Below are 16,054 nucleotides of genomic sequence, written 5' to 3'. Positions count from 1 at the left end.
CGCCATTGCACTCCAGCCTGGGTAACAAGAGCGAAACTCCGTCTCAAAAAAAAAAAAAGTGATTCATAGGGCCGGGGGTCTAAAAAAAAGGGGTGATTCAGGTCGTGCATCTTGGTTCATGCCTGTAATCCCAGCACTTTGGGAAGCTAAGCAGAAGACTGCCTGAGCCCAGGAGTTCAAGACCAGCCTGGGCAACCCAGAGAGATCCCATCTCTACAAATAATAATAATAAATTAGCCAAGGGTTGTGTCACATGCCTGTAGTCCCAGCTACTTGGGAGGCCGAGTGGAAGGATCATCTGAACCAGGGAGGTCAAGGCTACAATGAGCCATGGTTGTGCTACTGCACTCCAGGCTGGGGGACAGAGTGAGATTCTGTCTCAAAAACGAGGGAGTGGGTGATCTAGGTAGAGGGAACTGCAAGTGCAGAGGACCAGAGGTGCAGAATTGCAAAGGGTTAACCCCGTATCTACTAAAAATACAAAAAGTAGCCAGGCATGGTGGCATGTGCCTGTAGTCCCAGATACTTGAGAGACTGAGGCATGAGAATCCCTTGAGCCTGGGAGGCAGAGGTTGCAGTGAGCCAAGATCGAGCCACTGCACTCCAGCCTGGGGACAAAGCAAGACTCTGTCTCAAAAAAATTAAAAAGTTTCTTATAATAGGGTTATTGTGAGAATTAAATTGCTCCATATTTAATTGATACATGATAAATTGATACTTAGCACAGGGCCTGGTAAATGTCAAGTGCTCTGGTAGTGCTGGCCCATATTATTATTGTTGGTTTATGCCATTTATCTGCGTAGTAGGAAGTATATTTAGTCCTATTGCATAGGTTTAAGGGAATTCATCCACTAAAGTGTTTGGAACGGAGCCTGACACACATTGCTATGTAACTGCATCATCATCATCATCATCATCATCCCTTTTTAATAGATGAGAAGACTGAATTTCAGAGAGGGTAGTCTGATCTGAGATTCACCTATTATTCCAGCTTCTTTCTTCCAAATACGGACTCTGTGCCCTGTTTCTTCCCTCAGGAGGAGATGAATGGCTGGCTGGAGGCTGTGGCTGTCTCAGTGGCGGAACACGCAGAGATCGCCCGCTGGAGCCAGACACTACCCACGACTTCATCCACAGACGAAGGCAATCCCAAGAGGGAAGGCGGAGACCGCAGGGCCAGCGGGCGCAGGAAGTGACTTCCCATCCCCATGGCCTGACACATCTCCTCGCCCCTCTTTTCCGCACTGTGGGCACAAAGACACTTTTTTTTCCACAGGGGCGGGAGCCCCTAGTTCCAACACTGAGGACGCGTGACATGGTGGGCACTGGAAAGGAGGGGACTTCTCCTGCACCCCAAGAATTGGTGGGGAGATTGCTGCCCCTATAGCCATATTTCGGCCCCTTCCCACTCACCACCCCCACCCCAGGTGCTGGGGCTCCCTTATTTTTATGCAATAACTGAGCTTGATGGGGGTGGGCAGGGGGCCAGTTGAGCCAAGCCCCCTGCCCCTATCTGCAGATCCTGCCCCAAGAAGCTGGGGTGGTGGGGGCGATAAATCCTGCCCCCCTTTCCGCCCTAGGGATGGGCATGGGGGCGCTGGTGAGGTCCCCTGGACCATCCAGGGTGCTAGGGGGTAGGGAGGGGACACCCCCTCCCCGCCTTTACCTCACTTCCAATGCTGCCTTGATCTCTGTCTGGGAGGGGGGAGTTAAGGGGCCTTAGCCCCTGCACTCTGCCGCCTCAGAGCCATGCGGTTAATTCCTGACTTAGTTTATTTTTGCAAAACGTCGACCTCCTCCTCCCCCGCCCCGCATCCGCGAAGGCTTTTAGTGGGAGGAGCGTCAAAGCTCAAAACTGTTCCTCTCTCCTCCCCCCTCCAGTTGTAAATGCCACTTCATGAGGGGAGGGGTGAGGGGAAGCCCTCCCCCTGCATGCCTCTGGCTGGAGCATCTCCCTGGGGAGTGGGGGGACTGGGTTGTGGGCAGCCCCCATGGCCGCCTGGAGAAGCCGCTGGGGCCCGGGAGTGTGGGGCGGTGTGACGGGCGCACACTGTATGTACCTATAATAAACCCTTTGGCTTTGACGGTCTATGCTACTTTGTTTGGGTTTTCTGGGCTGCGTCTGGCAGGATTGAAAGGAGGGCTGTGGTGGCTGTGGGGGTGGATGTGGGATGGGGAGGGGGCACGGGGGTGTGGCTGCGGAGAACATCTAGATGTACCTCTTTATGTGTACTTAATTTCGGGTCTAAACACACGCCCCTTGACGATGCACCTAGATGCCATACCTAAAACAAGAACCTAGAGGGACAGAGAATATTTTGTTATGCTTCGTAATAAACTTCCCCAAAGGAGACACCGGGTCCGCCCCGTCCAGTCCAGGAAAGGCGGACCCCTTTAAGGAGGCGGAAAAGTTAACCTCGATGGGCAGGCGTTCTGTCCAATCGCCAGTGACCTCTGGAGTCTCTAGCCCAATGAGCACCCAGTGGGGGCGGGGTCCGGGTGCACACCCGGAAGTGGGTGAGGGCCAGCCGGCTCGCCCGGGGGCCATGGCAGCTGCGACTACTGCAGCCGAGGGGGTCCCGATTAGGGGGCCTCCCGGGGAAGTGATTCATCTGAATGTGGGAGGCAAGAGGTGAGTGTGGGAGATTCCTGAGGTCCCATCCTTGGGGGCGGGAAGCGGGGTGGGAGTACCCTACCCGCCTCTCCTGGGGAAAATCCCTGTCCATCAAGGGTTGCTCCGCCCCCTGCTGGAAGCGCGAGAGCCTGGAAAAACGCCGGGGGAAGGGAGGGGAGGAAACCCTGGATTCTGCGGGAGGGGACCGCATTCCTCACCTGCTCCTCTACTTCCCCGCCCAGATTCAGTACCTCTCGCCAGACGCTCACCTGGATCCCAGACTCCTTCTTCTCCAGGTGATCGGGAGAGCGAGTTTGGGACGAGGGTAGGGGGGATGGAGAGGGCTTGAGAGACCTAATATCCACTACCCCCGCCCGTGACGCCTGCTCGGTGTCCCTTCCCTGCAGTCTTCTGAGCGGACGCATCTCGACGCTGAAAGATGAGACCGGAGCAGTAAGTCGGACAAGAACTGAAATGGGACGGGGGAGGGATTGGGGTCGGAAAATGGGCAGGACCCCTACTCAGTCCTGCCCTTTACCCCATCCACCCTCTGCTCCCCTTTCCCGCAGATCTTCATCGACAGGGACCCTACAGTCTTTGCTCCCATCCTCAACTTCCTGCGCACCAAAGAGTTGGACCCCAGGTTGGCATGGAAAAGGGGGAGGGAGTCCTTCCCTGTCTTCACCCCCTGAGAATTTCTTTCATTTCCTCGAATGCCCACTTGAGCTCCATTCTTTTAGAATTCTCATTCAGAACCTTAATCACAGGCTTAGCGCGGTGGGGTTGCTCAAGACTGTAATCCCAGCACTTTGAGAGGCTGAGGTGGGAGGCTTACTTGAGCCCAGGATTTGGAGACCAGTCTAGGCAACAGAGCGAGACCCCATCTCTAAAAAAACAAATAAGCAAAACTTCATGAGAACCTTGATCATGTTAAAATTAAGTCCTTCAATTTCTCCCTACACACACACACACACACCCCTTCCTCCACCCATATCATCACTCCTTAGAATCTTGATTCCATCAAAACTTTCTACTCCTTTACATTCTCTGTGCAGTTTTGAACATTTCCCCCTCAGAATTCTCTGCTCACCCCCACCCCCTGGATCCTGACCTCTAGTCAATTCTACTACCCAGGGGTGTCCACGGTTCCAGCCTCCTCCATGAAGCCCAGTTCTATGGGCTCACTCCTCTGGGTAAGTGGTGGCCCCCAACTATCATCCTCATTGTATAGAAACCAACTCTGTAGTGATGCTGCCTGCCCCTCTTCCCCTTCTCTTCTGAAAGAGGGCTGTGGTGGAGCTGCGAGCACTGGGTATGGTCCTGGGTCTGTATTGGTACTGAGGGGAGTACTGGTATTCTGTGTAGAGAGAGACAGAAAGGGGGAAATGGGGTAGCCTTAGCATCCCCCTAAGTCCTAGGCTTTAAGTCCTCCCGTTGCAGTTCGTCGCTTGCAGCTTCGAGAGGAGTTGGATCGATCTTCTTGTGGAAACGTCCTCTTCAATGGTTACCTGCCCCCACCAGGTGGGCACTCCTAATGGAAGGGAGGGGTGTGGAGGTGGACTAAAGACTACATTTCTCATAAGGCCGCAACTCTTGGGTGCCTGTGTTGTGAACCCTGAGACACAATGGGAGGTGTAGTTCCCTATCAGATGCTTGGGCTGATGCTTGGAAAGGAAGTCGGAAATATCATTTCCCATGAGGCAATGGGCCAGCTAGCTCTTGAGGCTCAGAAGGATGCTCTGGAGCCCCATGGGAGTTGTAGGCCAGATTTGGTTTCTTTGTAGGGGGGCTTTGGAAGACCTGGGATTGTTTGCACGGAGGGGAGAAATGTTAATGGGAAGTTATTGACCATAATGCCCGTGATAGCCATCCCACTGGCCATGGAAGGTATGGCCCCTGTGGTTATTGGGACTAGGCTTTTCTAATTGGTAGAAGAAACAAGAGTAGGGAAATTTCATCTACAGCTTTATTTCCCTAACTGCTGTCGGTACCTGCTACCTTCATGAGATTTGCCAGATATAAAGACCTGTAGTAGTATTTTTCCAACTTAGTTTTATCCATGTTTTCCAAAAACAATCATTTTTTAAATTAATTAATTAATTACTTTATTTATTTATTTACTTATTTGAGACAAGGTCTGGCTCTGTCGCCCAGACTGGAGTGCGGTGGTGCCATCTTGGCTCACTGCAACCTCTGCCTCTCAGGTTCAAACCATTCTCCCACCTCAGCTCCACCACCATGCCCGGCTTAAAAAAAAAAAAAAAAAAGTCATTTTAAATACAAGCTTTATATCACAAATACAAAGTAAACATGAAAATAAAATCCAAACATAGCAGTGTCGTTAAACTCTGGCGAGGCCTGGAGCAGTGGCTCACACCTGTAATCCCAGGGGTTTGGAGGCTGAGGCAGGTGGATCGCTTGAGACCTGGAGTTTAAAACCAGCCCAGGTAACATAGCAAGAGCTTTTCTCTGCTAAGAATAAAAACAAATACGCCTGTGGTCCCAGCACTTTGGGAGGCCAAAGTGGGTGGATTTACGAGGTCAGGAGTTTAAGACCAGTCTGGCCATGATGGTGAAACCCATCTCTACTAAAATACAAAACTTAGCCCGGCATGGTGGTGGGTGCCTGTAATCCCAGCTACTCAGGAGCCTGAGGCCGAGAATTGCTTGAACTCAGGAGGTAGAGGTTGCAGTGAGCCAAGATCGCACCACTGCACTCCAGCATGGGCAACAGAGCGAGACTCCGTCTCAAAAATAAAAAAAAATAAAAAAATTATTCAGGTGTGGTGGGGTGCACCTGGGGTCCCAGCTATTCGGGAGGATCGCTTGAGCCCAGAGGTCAAGGCTACAGTAAGCTATGATCTCAAATTACATCCCAGCCTGCGTGACAGAGCGAGATGCTATCTCAAAACAAAACAAAGCAAAAAACAACTCTGGCTAGATGCTATTTCTTGCCAACAGTGCAGTCTTCTATTTGTTAAAAGGGAAAATTAGGGCCAGGTGCGGTGACTCACACCTGTAATCCCAGCACTTTGGGAGGCTGAGGTGGGCGGATCACCTGATGTCAGGAGTTAGAGACCAGCCTGGCCAACATGGTGAAACCCCCGTGTCTCCCAAAAATACAAAAGATTAGCCACGTGTCATGGCAGGTGCTTGTAATCCCAGCTACTTGGGAGATGGAGGCAGGAGAATCACTTGAACCTGGGAGTCGGAGGCTGCAGTGAGCTGAGGTTACACTGCTGCACTCCAGCCTGGGCGACAAGAGCAAAACTGCAACTCCGAAAAAAACAAAAGGCTCAAGGGAACTGAAAAGGCAGTAATTTGCTGTGTGGTTCAGTGTCATTTCATGCCACATCACTGCCCCACCTAAAATCTTCACCCAGAGACTATGTCCCACACATGGGGAAGTCAGTCACTGCCATATTTTAAGTGCTTGCTATGTGATGGCCACGATTACCATGACTGTTACTCCACCTCTTGTTCTCTAGCGTTCCCGGTGAAGCGGCGGAACCGGCACAGCCTACTGGGGCCTCAGCAGCTAGGAGGGCGCCCGGCCCCTGTCCGACGGAGCAACACGATGCCCCCCAACCTTGGGAATGCAGGGCTGCTGGGCCGAATGCTGGATGAGAAGGCCCCTCCCTCACCCTCAGGTACATTTCTATCTTGTGGGAGGTTGGGGAAGCTGTGGGTCCCCTGTGACCCTCTTCTGATCCCTGCTCTTCCCCTCAAGGGCAACCTGAGGAGCCGGGGATGGTGCGCCTGGTGTGTGGGCACCATAACTGGATCGCCGTGGCCTATACCCAGTTTCTGGTCTGCTACAGGTGCTTGGGGAGGGAGTGGCAGGAGGTCCCAGCCCTGTTGACGGGGAGGGCATGCAGTGAGGGTTGCTGATGTCACCTCAACCCTGCAGGCTGAAGGAAGCCTCTGGCTGGCAGCTGGTGTTTTCCAGTCCCCGCCTGGACTGGCCCATCGAACGACTGGCGCTCACAGCCCGGGTGCCCGGTGGGGCTTTGGGTGAACATGACAAGATGGTGGCAGCAGCCACCTGCAGTGAGATCCTGCTGTGGGCTCTGCAGGTGGAAGGTGGTGGCTCCGAGATAGGTATGGCCTCAAGCCTTTTCCAGAACCCTCTGTCCTTTAAATTCTACGGCCCATTAAAATAACCCACCCCAGGCCGGGTGAGGTGGCTCAGGCCTGTAATCCCAGCACTTGGGGAGGCCGAGGCGGGTGGATCTTGACCTCAGGAAATCAAGACCATCCTGGCCAACATGGTGAAACCCTGTCTCTACAAAAATTAGCTGGGCGCGGTGGCACATGCCTATAGTCCCAGCTACTCGGGAGGCTGAGGCAGGAGAATCACTTGAACCCAGGAGGCAGAGGTTGCAGTAAGCTGAGATCGAGCCACTGCACTCCAGCCTGGTGACAGAGCAAGACTGTCTCAAAAAAACAAAAAATAAAACTCACAATGAAATTCTCAAACCCATAAGAATTGTCTGCCCCATTAGATCTCTTTGTGTCATTAGAATGCTCTAGCCCTTCAGAATTCTATATCCTGTTAGAATTCCTTGGCTTCTTAGAAAAATCCACCCACGTACAACCACATACAATTCTCCCTCCATCAGAATTCCCTGCCCAGTTAGATCTCTTCATTTTGTTAGAATGAGCCATTCTGTATCACCATTAGAAATCTCTGACTTGGCCTTGTGCGGTGGCTCACGCTTGTAATCCCTTTGGGAGGCTGAGGTGGGCAGATCACTTGAGGTCAGGAGTTCGAGATGCCCCTGGCCTACACGAAACCCCATCTTTAAAAATACAAAAAATTAGCGGGGTGTGGTGGCGTGCCTGTAGTCCCAGCTATTCAGGAGACTGAGGCAGGAGAATCACTGGAACCTCAGAGGCAGAGGTTGTAGTGAGCTGAGATCGTACCACTGCATTCCAGCCTGGGTGACATAGTGAGACTCCATCTCAGAAAAAAAAAAAAAAAAAAGAAATATCTGACTTACAGCTGGGCACAGCAGCTCACACCTGTAGTCCCAGCACTTTGGGAGACCATGGCAGGAGGATTGTTTGAAGCCAAGAGTTCGGGGCTGCAGTGAGCTATGTGAGCCGTGACTGCAACACCACACTCCAGCCTGGGAAATGGAGCAAGACCCTGTCTCAAAGCCACAACAACAAATCTCTGACTCATTAATGTGCCTGCAAATAAATGTCGGCCCTCGTAGGAATCCCTTGCCACCACTGGAGGTTTTCTTTGCCTTGTTGCAAAGCTCAGTGCTGTTAGAATTCCAGTCCCCTTTAGAATCCCACACCCCATCAGAAATCTTCTGGCCTACTTTATTCTTCATAATTCCTGCTGGGATCTTTACTTTTTAAAAATTATTATTATTTTTATTGACATTGAGTCTTGATCTGTTGTCTAGACTGGAGTGCAGTGGTGCAAACTTGGCTTACCGCAACCTCTGCCTCCCGGGCTCAAGCAGTTCTCCTGCTTCAGCCTCCCAAGTAGCTGAGACTACAGGTGTGCACTACCACACTCAGGTAATTTGTATATTTTTAGTAGTGATGGGTTTTCACCATGTTGGCCAGGCCAGTCTCGAACTCCTAGCCTCAAGTGATCTGCCCACCTCAAAGTGCTGGGATTACAGGTGCGAACAACTGTACCCAGCCCCTGATGGAATCTTCTGTTCTTCAAGGATTCTGTGATCCTACTGAGTCCTCTGGTCCTTGGAGTTCTTCCTCCCACCTCTCCTCTTCCATGAGGCAGGGTTCCAGCTGAACCCCTTTTGCACACTGCAGGGGTCTTCCATCTGGGGGTGCCTGTGGAAGCCTTGTTCTTCGTCGGGAACCAGCTCATTGCTACAAGCCACACGGGGCGCATCGGGGTGTGGAATGCCGTCACCAAGCACTGGCAGGTCAGAGTTCCCTTCCCAGTTTTTCAGATTGTACAGACCCAGGGAGGGGTTCGCTTCTGTCCCCACCCCCACCCCCTAAACCTGGAGGAAGCCAGAGAATCAGCAGCTGGCTAGAGCCTGGGGATGTCCGTGATAAAGGCCTAAGAGCATCAGGGAAGCCTTCCTGGAGGAGGGGCTGCAGAGCCCACATGAAGCATGAATGGATTTGAAAAGGGAGAGGGAGGATTCTCTTGGGACTGGGTGAGAGAGCAGGTTGGGGAGATGCTGGAAGAGACAGGAACTGGCCTGGCTCAGTGGCCCACACCTGTAATCCCAGCACTTCGGGAGGCTGAGGTGGGAGGATGGCTTTGGGAGAAAGACAGAGGTCGAGAAAGAGACAGAGTGGGAGAAAACTAAGCAAATAAAAATAGAAAATCGGAAAGAGGTGACAGAGAAGGGTAGACAGAGTCAAACCAAATTGAACTACTGTGGCAGACAGAGGAACTTAGAGAGGTAAAGGGAGATGAATTAGAGTCATGTCAGAAGTATAGCATCAAGGCCGGGTGCGGTGACTCCCACGCGTAATCCCAGCACTTTGGGAGCCTGAGACGGGGATGGCTTGAGCCCAGGAGTTTGACACCAGCCTGGGCAACATAATAAGACTCTGTCTCTACAAAAAAATTAAAACTTTAAAGAGTACGGATTCCAGGAGAGGCCAAGAGTCAGAGAGAGAGATGCACAAAAGGGAGGAAGGGAGGGAAAAAGATGGGGACAGAGGTTGGCCTGGGGGGCTGGGGCTGGGGAGCAGTGGGTGGGTTCTGGAGGGGAAGAGGGGGCCCATCCTCTGTGGGGCGTCACCACAGAAGCAAAGGAGCGGAAGGGCTCCCGGCCGCAGCTTGTCCTGCCCCACCCCCAGGTCCAGGAGATTCAGCCCATCACCAGTTACGACGCAGCAGGCTCCTTCCTCCTCCTGGGCTGCAACAATGGCTCCATCTACTACGTGGGTGAGCAGCAGCCCGCGTCCCGGGTGCCTGAGAGCCTCCCCGGGTAGAGGGGAAGGGAGGGAGACAGGCCGGGGCATGTGGAACAAATTCACTCCGCCCTCTCTGCCCACCTCAGATGTGCAGAAGTTCCCCTTGCGCATGAAAGACAACGACCTCCTGGTCAGCGAGCTCTACCGGGACCCGGCAGAGGATGGGGTCACCGCCCTCAGTGTCTACCTCACCCCCAAGACCAGTAAGCTATGACCCGGCTTCCCTGGTGCTGTCACCAGCCAGCCCCAGCCCCAGCCTGCAGCTGTCCCCTAGCTTGTGTAGCATGACCCAGGGGGTTTATCAGGGGGCAGCAGATTCGACTCTGTCTTTTCTTCTTCTTTTTTTTTTTTTTTTTTTTTTGTTTTGAGACAGAGTCTCGCTCTGTTGCCAAGGCTGGAGTACAGTGGTGCCATCTGGGCTCACTGCAACCTCTACCTCCTGGGTTCAAGCAATTCTCGTGCCTCAGCCTCATGAGTAGCTGGGACTACAGGCACACACCACCACACCTGGCTAATTTTTGTATTTTTAGTAGAGTCAGGGTTTCACCACACTGGCCAGGCTGGTCTCGAACGCCTGACCTTAGGTGATCCACCCACCTCAGCTTCCCAAAGTGCTGGGATTACAGGTGTGAGCCACCGTGCCCCACTTCTCCTTGCTTTCTGACTGTATCTCTGTTCCGTGCCTGTCTCCTTCTCTGTGGCCTGGTTCCTGTCTCTGTGGCCCAGGCCATCTCTTCATCCTTGGCCCCTCACCAGGTGACAGTGGGAACTGGATTGAGATCGCTTATGGCACCAGCTCGGGGGGCGTGCGGGTCATCGTGCAGCACCCGGAGACGGTGGGCTCAGGGCCTCAGCTCTTCCAGACCTTCACTGTGCACCGCAGCCCTGTCACCAAGATCATGCTGTCAGAGAAGCACCTCATTTCAGGTGAGCCTCCCTGGGCTGCTGGAGGTGCTGGGAGAGACGGCTCAGATGGGAGTGTGGAGGAAGGAGGATGAGAATTTCCACTGGGGAGGGACTTTGTGTAGGAAGAGAGCTCTCAGGGAGAGGACTGACCTGGGATGGGGCTGTCATTGCAGAAGTGAGAGAATACCGTAAGGGGATCCGTCTGGGGAAGAGTGAATCTGTGTGTGTTAGTGAATCCAGCAATTCACTAAGGATTTATGGGGCACACACTGTTTGCCAGGCATAGGGGATACAGTGATGAACAAGACAGGCCAAGTCCCTCCCTTGTAGAACTGACATTGTAGCGGGGATGGCAAACAATAAATAAATAAAAATGGAAATCAGTGGCCAGGTGCGGTTGCTCACACCTATAACCCCAGCACTTTGGGAGGCCAAGGTGGGTGAGGTCAAGAGTTTGAGACCAGCCTGGCCAACCTGGTGAAAGCCTATCTCTACCAAAAATATAAAAAATTAGCCATGTGTGGTAACACGCACCTGTCATCCCAGCTACTCGGGAGGCTGAGGCGGGAGAATTGCTTGAACTTGGGAGGCGGAGATTGCAGTGAGCCAAGATGGTGCCACTGCACTCCAGCCGGGCAACAGAGCGGGACTCCATCTCTAAATAAAGAAAAATGCAAATCAGGGGGAGCACAGTGGCTCAGCACTTTGGGAGGCCAAGCTGGGAGAATTGCTTAAGGCCAGGAGTGTGAGACCAACCTAGACAACAAAGTGAGACGGTGTTTCTACAAAAAAATTTTTTTAAAAATTAGCCAATGTGGTGGCTCGCACCTGTGGTCCCTGCTCCTTGGGAGGCTGAGGCGGAGGGAATCACCTGAGCCCGAGAGTCAGGGGCTGTAGTCGGCGATGATTGCACCCCTGCTCTCCAGCCCAGGCAGCAAAGCAAGACTCTGTCTCATAAAATAAAATACTAATAAAATAATCTAACTCAACACCAGGCAGCGATAAGGGGTGTGAACAAACATGAAGTTGTGTGTGGCTAGACAGTGTGAAGTTGTTGGAGATGGGTCATTTAGGGAAGGCCCGAGGAAGGACCTTTCAACAGAAATAATGGAATGAGCAGTGTAGATCAGTGGGGACAAGCATTCAGGCAGAGGGAACAGACATTGCAAAGGCTCTGAGGTGAGGATGTCTGAGGAAGCGCAGGGAGCCCCTTGTGCCTGGAACAGAGTGAATGAGGGGAGAATGGGGGGAGAGGAGGGTATGGAGGTGACAAGGGCAGGAGCCACAGAGGGCTCTGAGCAGGGGAGGGACACGGCTACACTCAGGCATCCACAGGCTCCACCTGGCTGCCCGTGGGAACACACTACGTGGATAGGACAGGAGGAGTAGGGGCCTCTGGGAGCGGGGTGCTGACATGGTTCAGGCTTGACAAAATGGACCAGGACCAGCGTGGGGCAGAGGACAGGGGTAGGTGAGACCAGGCTCTGGAACAATTCTTGAGGCAGAGGCAACTGCGGTTTTTTTTTTTTTCTGAGATGGGATCTCACTCTGTTGCCCCGACTGGAGTGCACTGGCATGATTTTGGCTCACTGCAACCTCCGCCTCTCCATCCAAGTGATACTGCTGCCTCAGCCTCCCGAGTAGCTGGGACTACAGGCGCACGCCACCACGCTCAGCTAATTTTTGTATTTTCAGTAGAGATGGGGTTTCATCATGTTGGCCAGGATGGTCTCCATCTCTTGACCTTGTGATCCGCCCGCTTCGGCCTCCCAAAGTGCTGGGATTACAGGCGTGAGCCACCGTGCCTGGCGGCAACAGGGTTTTTAACATTTGGAATTCTGTTCCACTGGAGGCTTCTTAAGAAAAAAAAAAATTGGAATTCTGGGGAGGAGAGTGCTCTCTGAAAGGGGAGGACTCAGGAAAGCCTGACCCTCCTGAAACGGGGCTGTCCTGGGGCTCTGGAGGGTGGGTGCATTGAGCCTGCAGCAGGCCTGACCTTCTGCCCTCCCTGCGCCCCTCAGTCTGTGCCGACAACAACCACGTGCGGACGTGGTCTGTGACTCGCTTCCGAGGCATGATTTCCACCCAGCCCGGCTCCACCCCACTCGCTTCCTTCAAGATCTTGGCGCTGGAGTCGGCCGACGGGCATGGCGGCTGCAGTGCCGGCAACGACATTGGTGCCTACTGACTCCTGGCCCCTGCACCCCACTGACCCCTCTACCTGACCCCTGTTGACCTCCACTGATTCCCACTTGCTGCCACCTGACCCAGGAGCCTGCAACGATTGGGATGTCCCAATCCTTGAGGCACCTGAGCTCCACTGGCTGCCGCAACCCTCAGCCCTCTCTTGCCCTGCCCAACTCCAACAGCCTGGGGACGGGATCGGGGTCTTGGGGTGGTGGGTTTCATCAGTGCGGAAGGGAGTCTGAGGCCCAGGGGACCCCAGCTGGCCCTGACTCCCGCCCCTGTCTGTCCCAGGCCCCTATGGCGAGCGGGATGACCAGCAAGTGTTCATCCAGAAGGTGGTGCCCAGCGCCAGCCAGCTCTTCGTGCGTCTCTCATCTACTGGGCAGCGGTGAGGACTGTCCTGTCCAACAGGGGGGAGGTCAAGGGAGAAGGCAAGATGCCAGCCAGGTCACTGAGGCCAGAAAGGGGTCCCAGCCAAGCAACATTGAAGGAACAAAGGCTGGGAGGGAGGACAGGCCTGGTGGGTTTGGAGTGGGAGGTATTAAAGGTGTGACAGGTGTGGGTGGGAGTGACCTGGAACAGTGCCAGCCCATTGCAGTCAGGGCCAGGTTGGGGGCACAGGTAGAGCGGTGAGGGTGAGATGGGGGCACAGGCAGAGGGGTGAGGGCGAGATGGGGGGTCCGGGCAGAGGGGTGAGGGCGGGATGGGGGGCCTGGGCAGAGGGGTGAGGGTGGGATGGGAGGTCCGGGCAGAGGGGTCGGGGTGGGATGGAGGTGGCCCAGGGAGCTTTAGGAGCCTTGCTTCAGCTGGGAAAGGAGGAAGTTCTGGAAGAAGGGACTTTGAGCAGAGACCTAGAGGGCAAGTGGGAAGGAGCAAAAGAAAGAAGGGAGGGGCAGGGGGCCGCAGGCTGAGGGAACCATATGTGCAGAGGCTGAGAAGGGCCAAATAAGGTCACACGGGAAGGACACATGGGCTCTTGGGCTGGGGCACAGAACAGGAGGTGAGGATGGGGTGCAGATGTGGGCGAGTCCTCGTCAGGCTGTGGAAGGGCTGAGGCTGTCCTGTTCAGTGAGCTGCGGCCACTGCTCAGGGGATGAAAGGAGGCTTGATGGGAGGCCAGGAGTCCAGGGAGGAGGCCAGGAGTCCAGGGAGGAGGCCAGGAGTCCAGGGAGGAGGCCAGGAGGCTGATAGGAGGTCGGGGAGCAGCTGGGATGGGACTCGGGCCTTCCCTGCAGTGGGAACCAGGAAGAGCAGCAGCTCTGGGGAGACTCCCTGGGAGTTTGGGGTTAGGGGGTATCCGAGAGGCTGCTGGACCCTTGCAACTGGAACTCGAGAGAAAAGCAGGCTAGGGATGGATAACGATTGGGGATGGCCCCCGAGAGGCAGGAACTGCAGCCACAGTGGTGGGGGCTGGGACCGGGAAGGGTGAGAAAGCGAGGGTGACCGCCTCCCCCAATGCTCCCCCCAGGGTGTGCTCCGTGCGCTCCGTGGATGGCTCACCCACGACGGCCTTCACGGTGCTGGAGTGCGAGGGCTCCCGGCGGCTCGGCTCTCGGCCCCGGCGCTACCTGCTCACTGGCCAGGCCAATGGCAGCTTGGCCATGTGGGACTTAACCACCGCCATGGACAGCCTCGGCCAGGCCCCTGGTACTCTCTGCCCCACCCCAATCCCGTCGCAAGCCCGGCAGCCTCACCCAGAACCATGCCCCACAGCCGACTTCTTGCTCTCTCTCCCAGGCTCTTGCCCTCTGACCCTTTGACCCCCTCTCTCTACCCCCCATCCCTTCCTGCCCTTGTTTTTCAACCCCTGTCTCAGCCTCTGACCCCGGTGCATTGATCTCTGCTTCCTTTGTCCTGTCCTGACCCTGGATGCTTGCACTGCAATGCAGCCCTGGCCCTTGCCCTGTGACCCCCGTCTTGCCGCCTGACCCTGCTTCCGTGCCCCCCAGCAGGTGGCCTGACGGAGCAAGAGCTGATGGAACAGCTGGAACACTGTGAGCTGGCCCCACTGGCTCCCTCGTGGGGCTCTCTCCCCAGCCCCTCACCCCGAATCTCCCTCACCAGGTAGCCACAACTGCACTTCCCCCTCTGTGCAATGGGAGGAAGAGGGGACAGTGTGGTGACTCCGGGGGCAGAGTGGCCCAGCTGCCCCGTGATGACATGTACTTACCATCCGCACTCCCTCAGCCTCCACTCCGCCTCCAGCAACACCTCCTTGTCCAGCCACCGTGGGAGCCCGAGCCCCCCGAAGGCTGAGGCCCGGCGCCGTGGTGGAGGCAGCTTTGTGGAACGCTGCCAGGAACTGGTGCGGAGTGGGCCAGAGCTCCGAAGGCCACCCACACCAGCCCCTTGGCCCTCTGCCGGTCTCAGCACTCCCCTCATGCCTCCCAAGATGAAGCTCAACGAAACTTCCTTTTGAACAACACAGCTGCCATGATACCTTGGGATGCCCTGGTCCTGGGGGACTCAGGTACCTCCCTTGCTCTGTGGGAGCCCTGGGTTCAGGGCCAGGGCCTCCTTGGAATAAATAGTCATTGTTACTAGGTCCCCACCTTCCCTCTTTTCTGGAAGCCAAAGTCACCCTCCCCAATAAAGCCCTCACTGCCAACATCTTGCTTATTCTTAGCAGGCTTGTGACTCCCCAGGAAAGGGGTGGTGGAGATGTGGGACCTGACATGATATATATAAAATCAGGGACATCTACCTCTCTTGTTTAAGCAAAGGGAGGCCAGGCACAGTGGCTCATGCCTGTAATCCCGTCACTTTGGGAGGTCGAGGGGGGCAGTTTGCTCACACTCAGAAGTTTTAGACCAACCTGGGCAACATGACAAAACCCCATCTCTATAAAAAATACCAAAATTAACCAGGCATGGTGGTGTACACCTGTGGTCCCAGCTTCTATTTTTTTTTTTTTTTTTTTTTAAATATGGGGTTTCACCATGATGGCCAAGCTGGTCTTGAACTCCTAACCTCAGGTGATCCACCCACCTTGGCCTCCCAAAGGGCAAGGATTACAGGCGTGAGCCACCATGCCGGGCCGGTCCCAGCTTCTTGAGAGGCTGAGGTGGGAGGATCAGATCACTTGAGCCTGGGAGACCAAGGCTGCAGTGAACCATGATGACATCACTGCACACCAGCCTGAGTGACAGAGTGAGACTCTGGCTCAAAAAAAAAAAAAAAAAGGTGTTGAAGGGGAGGGAGGAATGTATTGGCTTATTCTTTGCCTTCAGGTATGGCTGGATCCGGGGGTTAAACACTCATCGAGAATTTTTTTTTTTTTTTTGAGACAGTCTCAGTATGTCATCCAGGTTGGAGTGCAGTGGTGCCATCTCAGCTCACTGCAGTCTCTGCCTCCCAGGTTCAAGTGATTCCCATGCATCAGCCTCCTGAGTAGCTGGGATTATAGGCACGTACCACCACACC

General features: G+C 54.5%; 2 protein-coding genes across 4 annotated transcripts in view; both read left to right on the top strand.

The window, feature by feature from the left end:
* SPTBN4 (spectrin beta, non-erythrocytic 4) overlaps window positions 1-2,087 on the top strand; it is a 114,646-nt gene extending 112,559 nt beyond the window's left edge. For both annotated transcript variants that reach the window (XM_037729458.1, XM_017503200.2), the window contains exon 36: window positions 1,038-2,087. In XM_037729458.1, coding sequence (XP_037585386.1) covers window positions 1,038-1,196 — 159 coding nt within the window. In that variant the 3' untranslated portion in view covers window positions 1,197-2,087. The remainder of the gene's footprint in view (window positions 1-1,037) is intronic.
* Window positions 2,088-2,485: 398 nt separating this feature from the next.
* On the top strand, window positions 2,486-15,241 carry SHKBP1 (SH3KBP1 binding protein 1). 2 transcript variants are annotated; one of them, XM_037729457.1, is made up of 18 exons: window positions 2,486-2,632; window positions 2,857-2,910; window positions 3,022-3,067; window positions 3,184-3,257; window positions 3,749-3,807; window positions 4,055-4,135; window positions 6,103-6,264; window positions 6,345-6,435; window positions 6,525-6,715; window positions 8,411-8,526; window positions 9,422-9,509; window positions 9,625-9,741; window positions 10,295-10,465; window positions 12,466-12,621; window positions 12,923-13,019; window positions 14,100-14,278; window positions 14,584-14,695; window positions 14,819-15,241. In XM_037729457.1, the coding sequence occupies exons 1-18, from the start codon at window positions 2,547-2,549 to the stop codon at window positions 15,048-15,050; spliced, it is 2,112 nt and encodes a 703-aa protein (XP_037585385.1). In that variant the 5' UTR covers window positions 2,486-2,546; the 3' UTR covers window positions 15,051-15,241. The 2 variants fall into 2 exon arrangements, with proteins under 2 accessions (XP_037585385.1, XP_017358688.1); XM_017503199.2 differs by having other exon boundaries at window positions 14,581-14,695.
* Window positions 15,242-16,054: the final 813 nt, after the last annotated feature.

This window comes from Cebus imitator, unplaced genomic scaffold (assembly GCF_001604975.1).
Source record: "Cebus imitator isolate Cc_AM_T3 unplaced genomic scaffold, Cebus_imitator-1.0 Scaffold306, whole genome shotgun sequence".
Lineage (NCBI taxonomy): Eukaryota > Metazoa > Chordata > Mammalia > Primates > Cebidae > Cebus > Cebus imitator.
The sequence above is the reverse complement of the archived record's forward strand: the minus strand, read 5'-3'. Positions and strand labels throughout refer to the sequence as shown.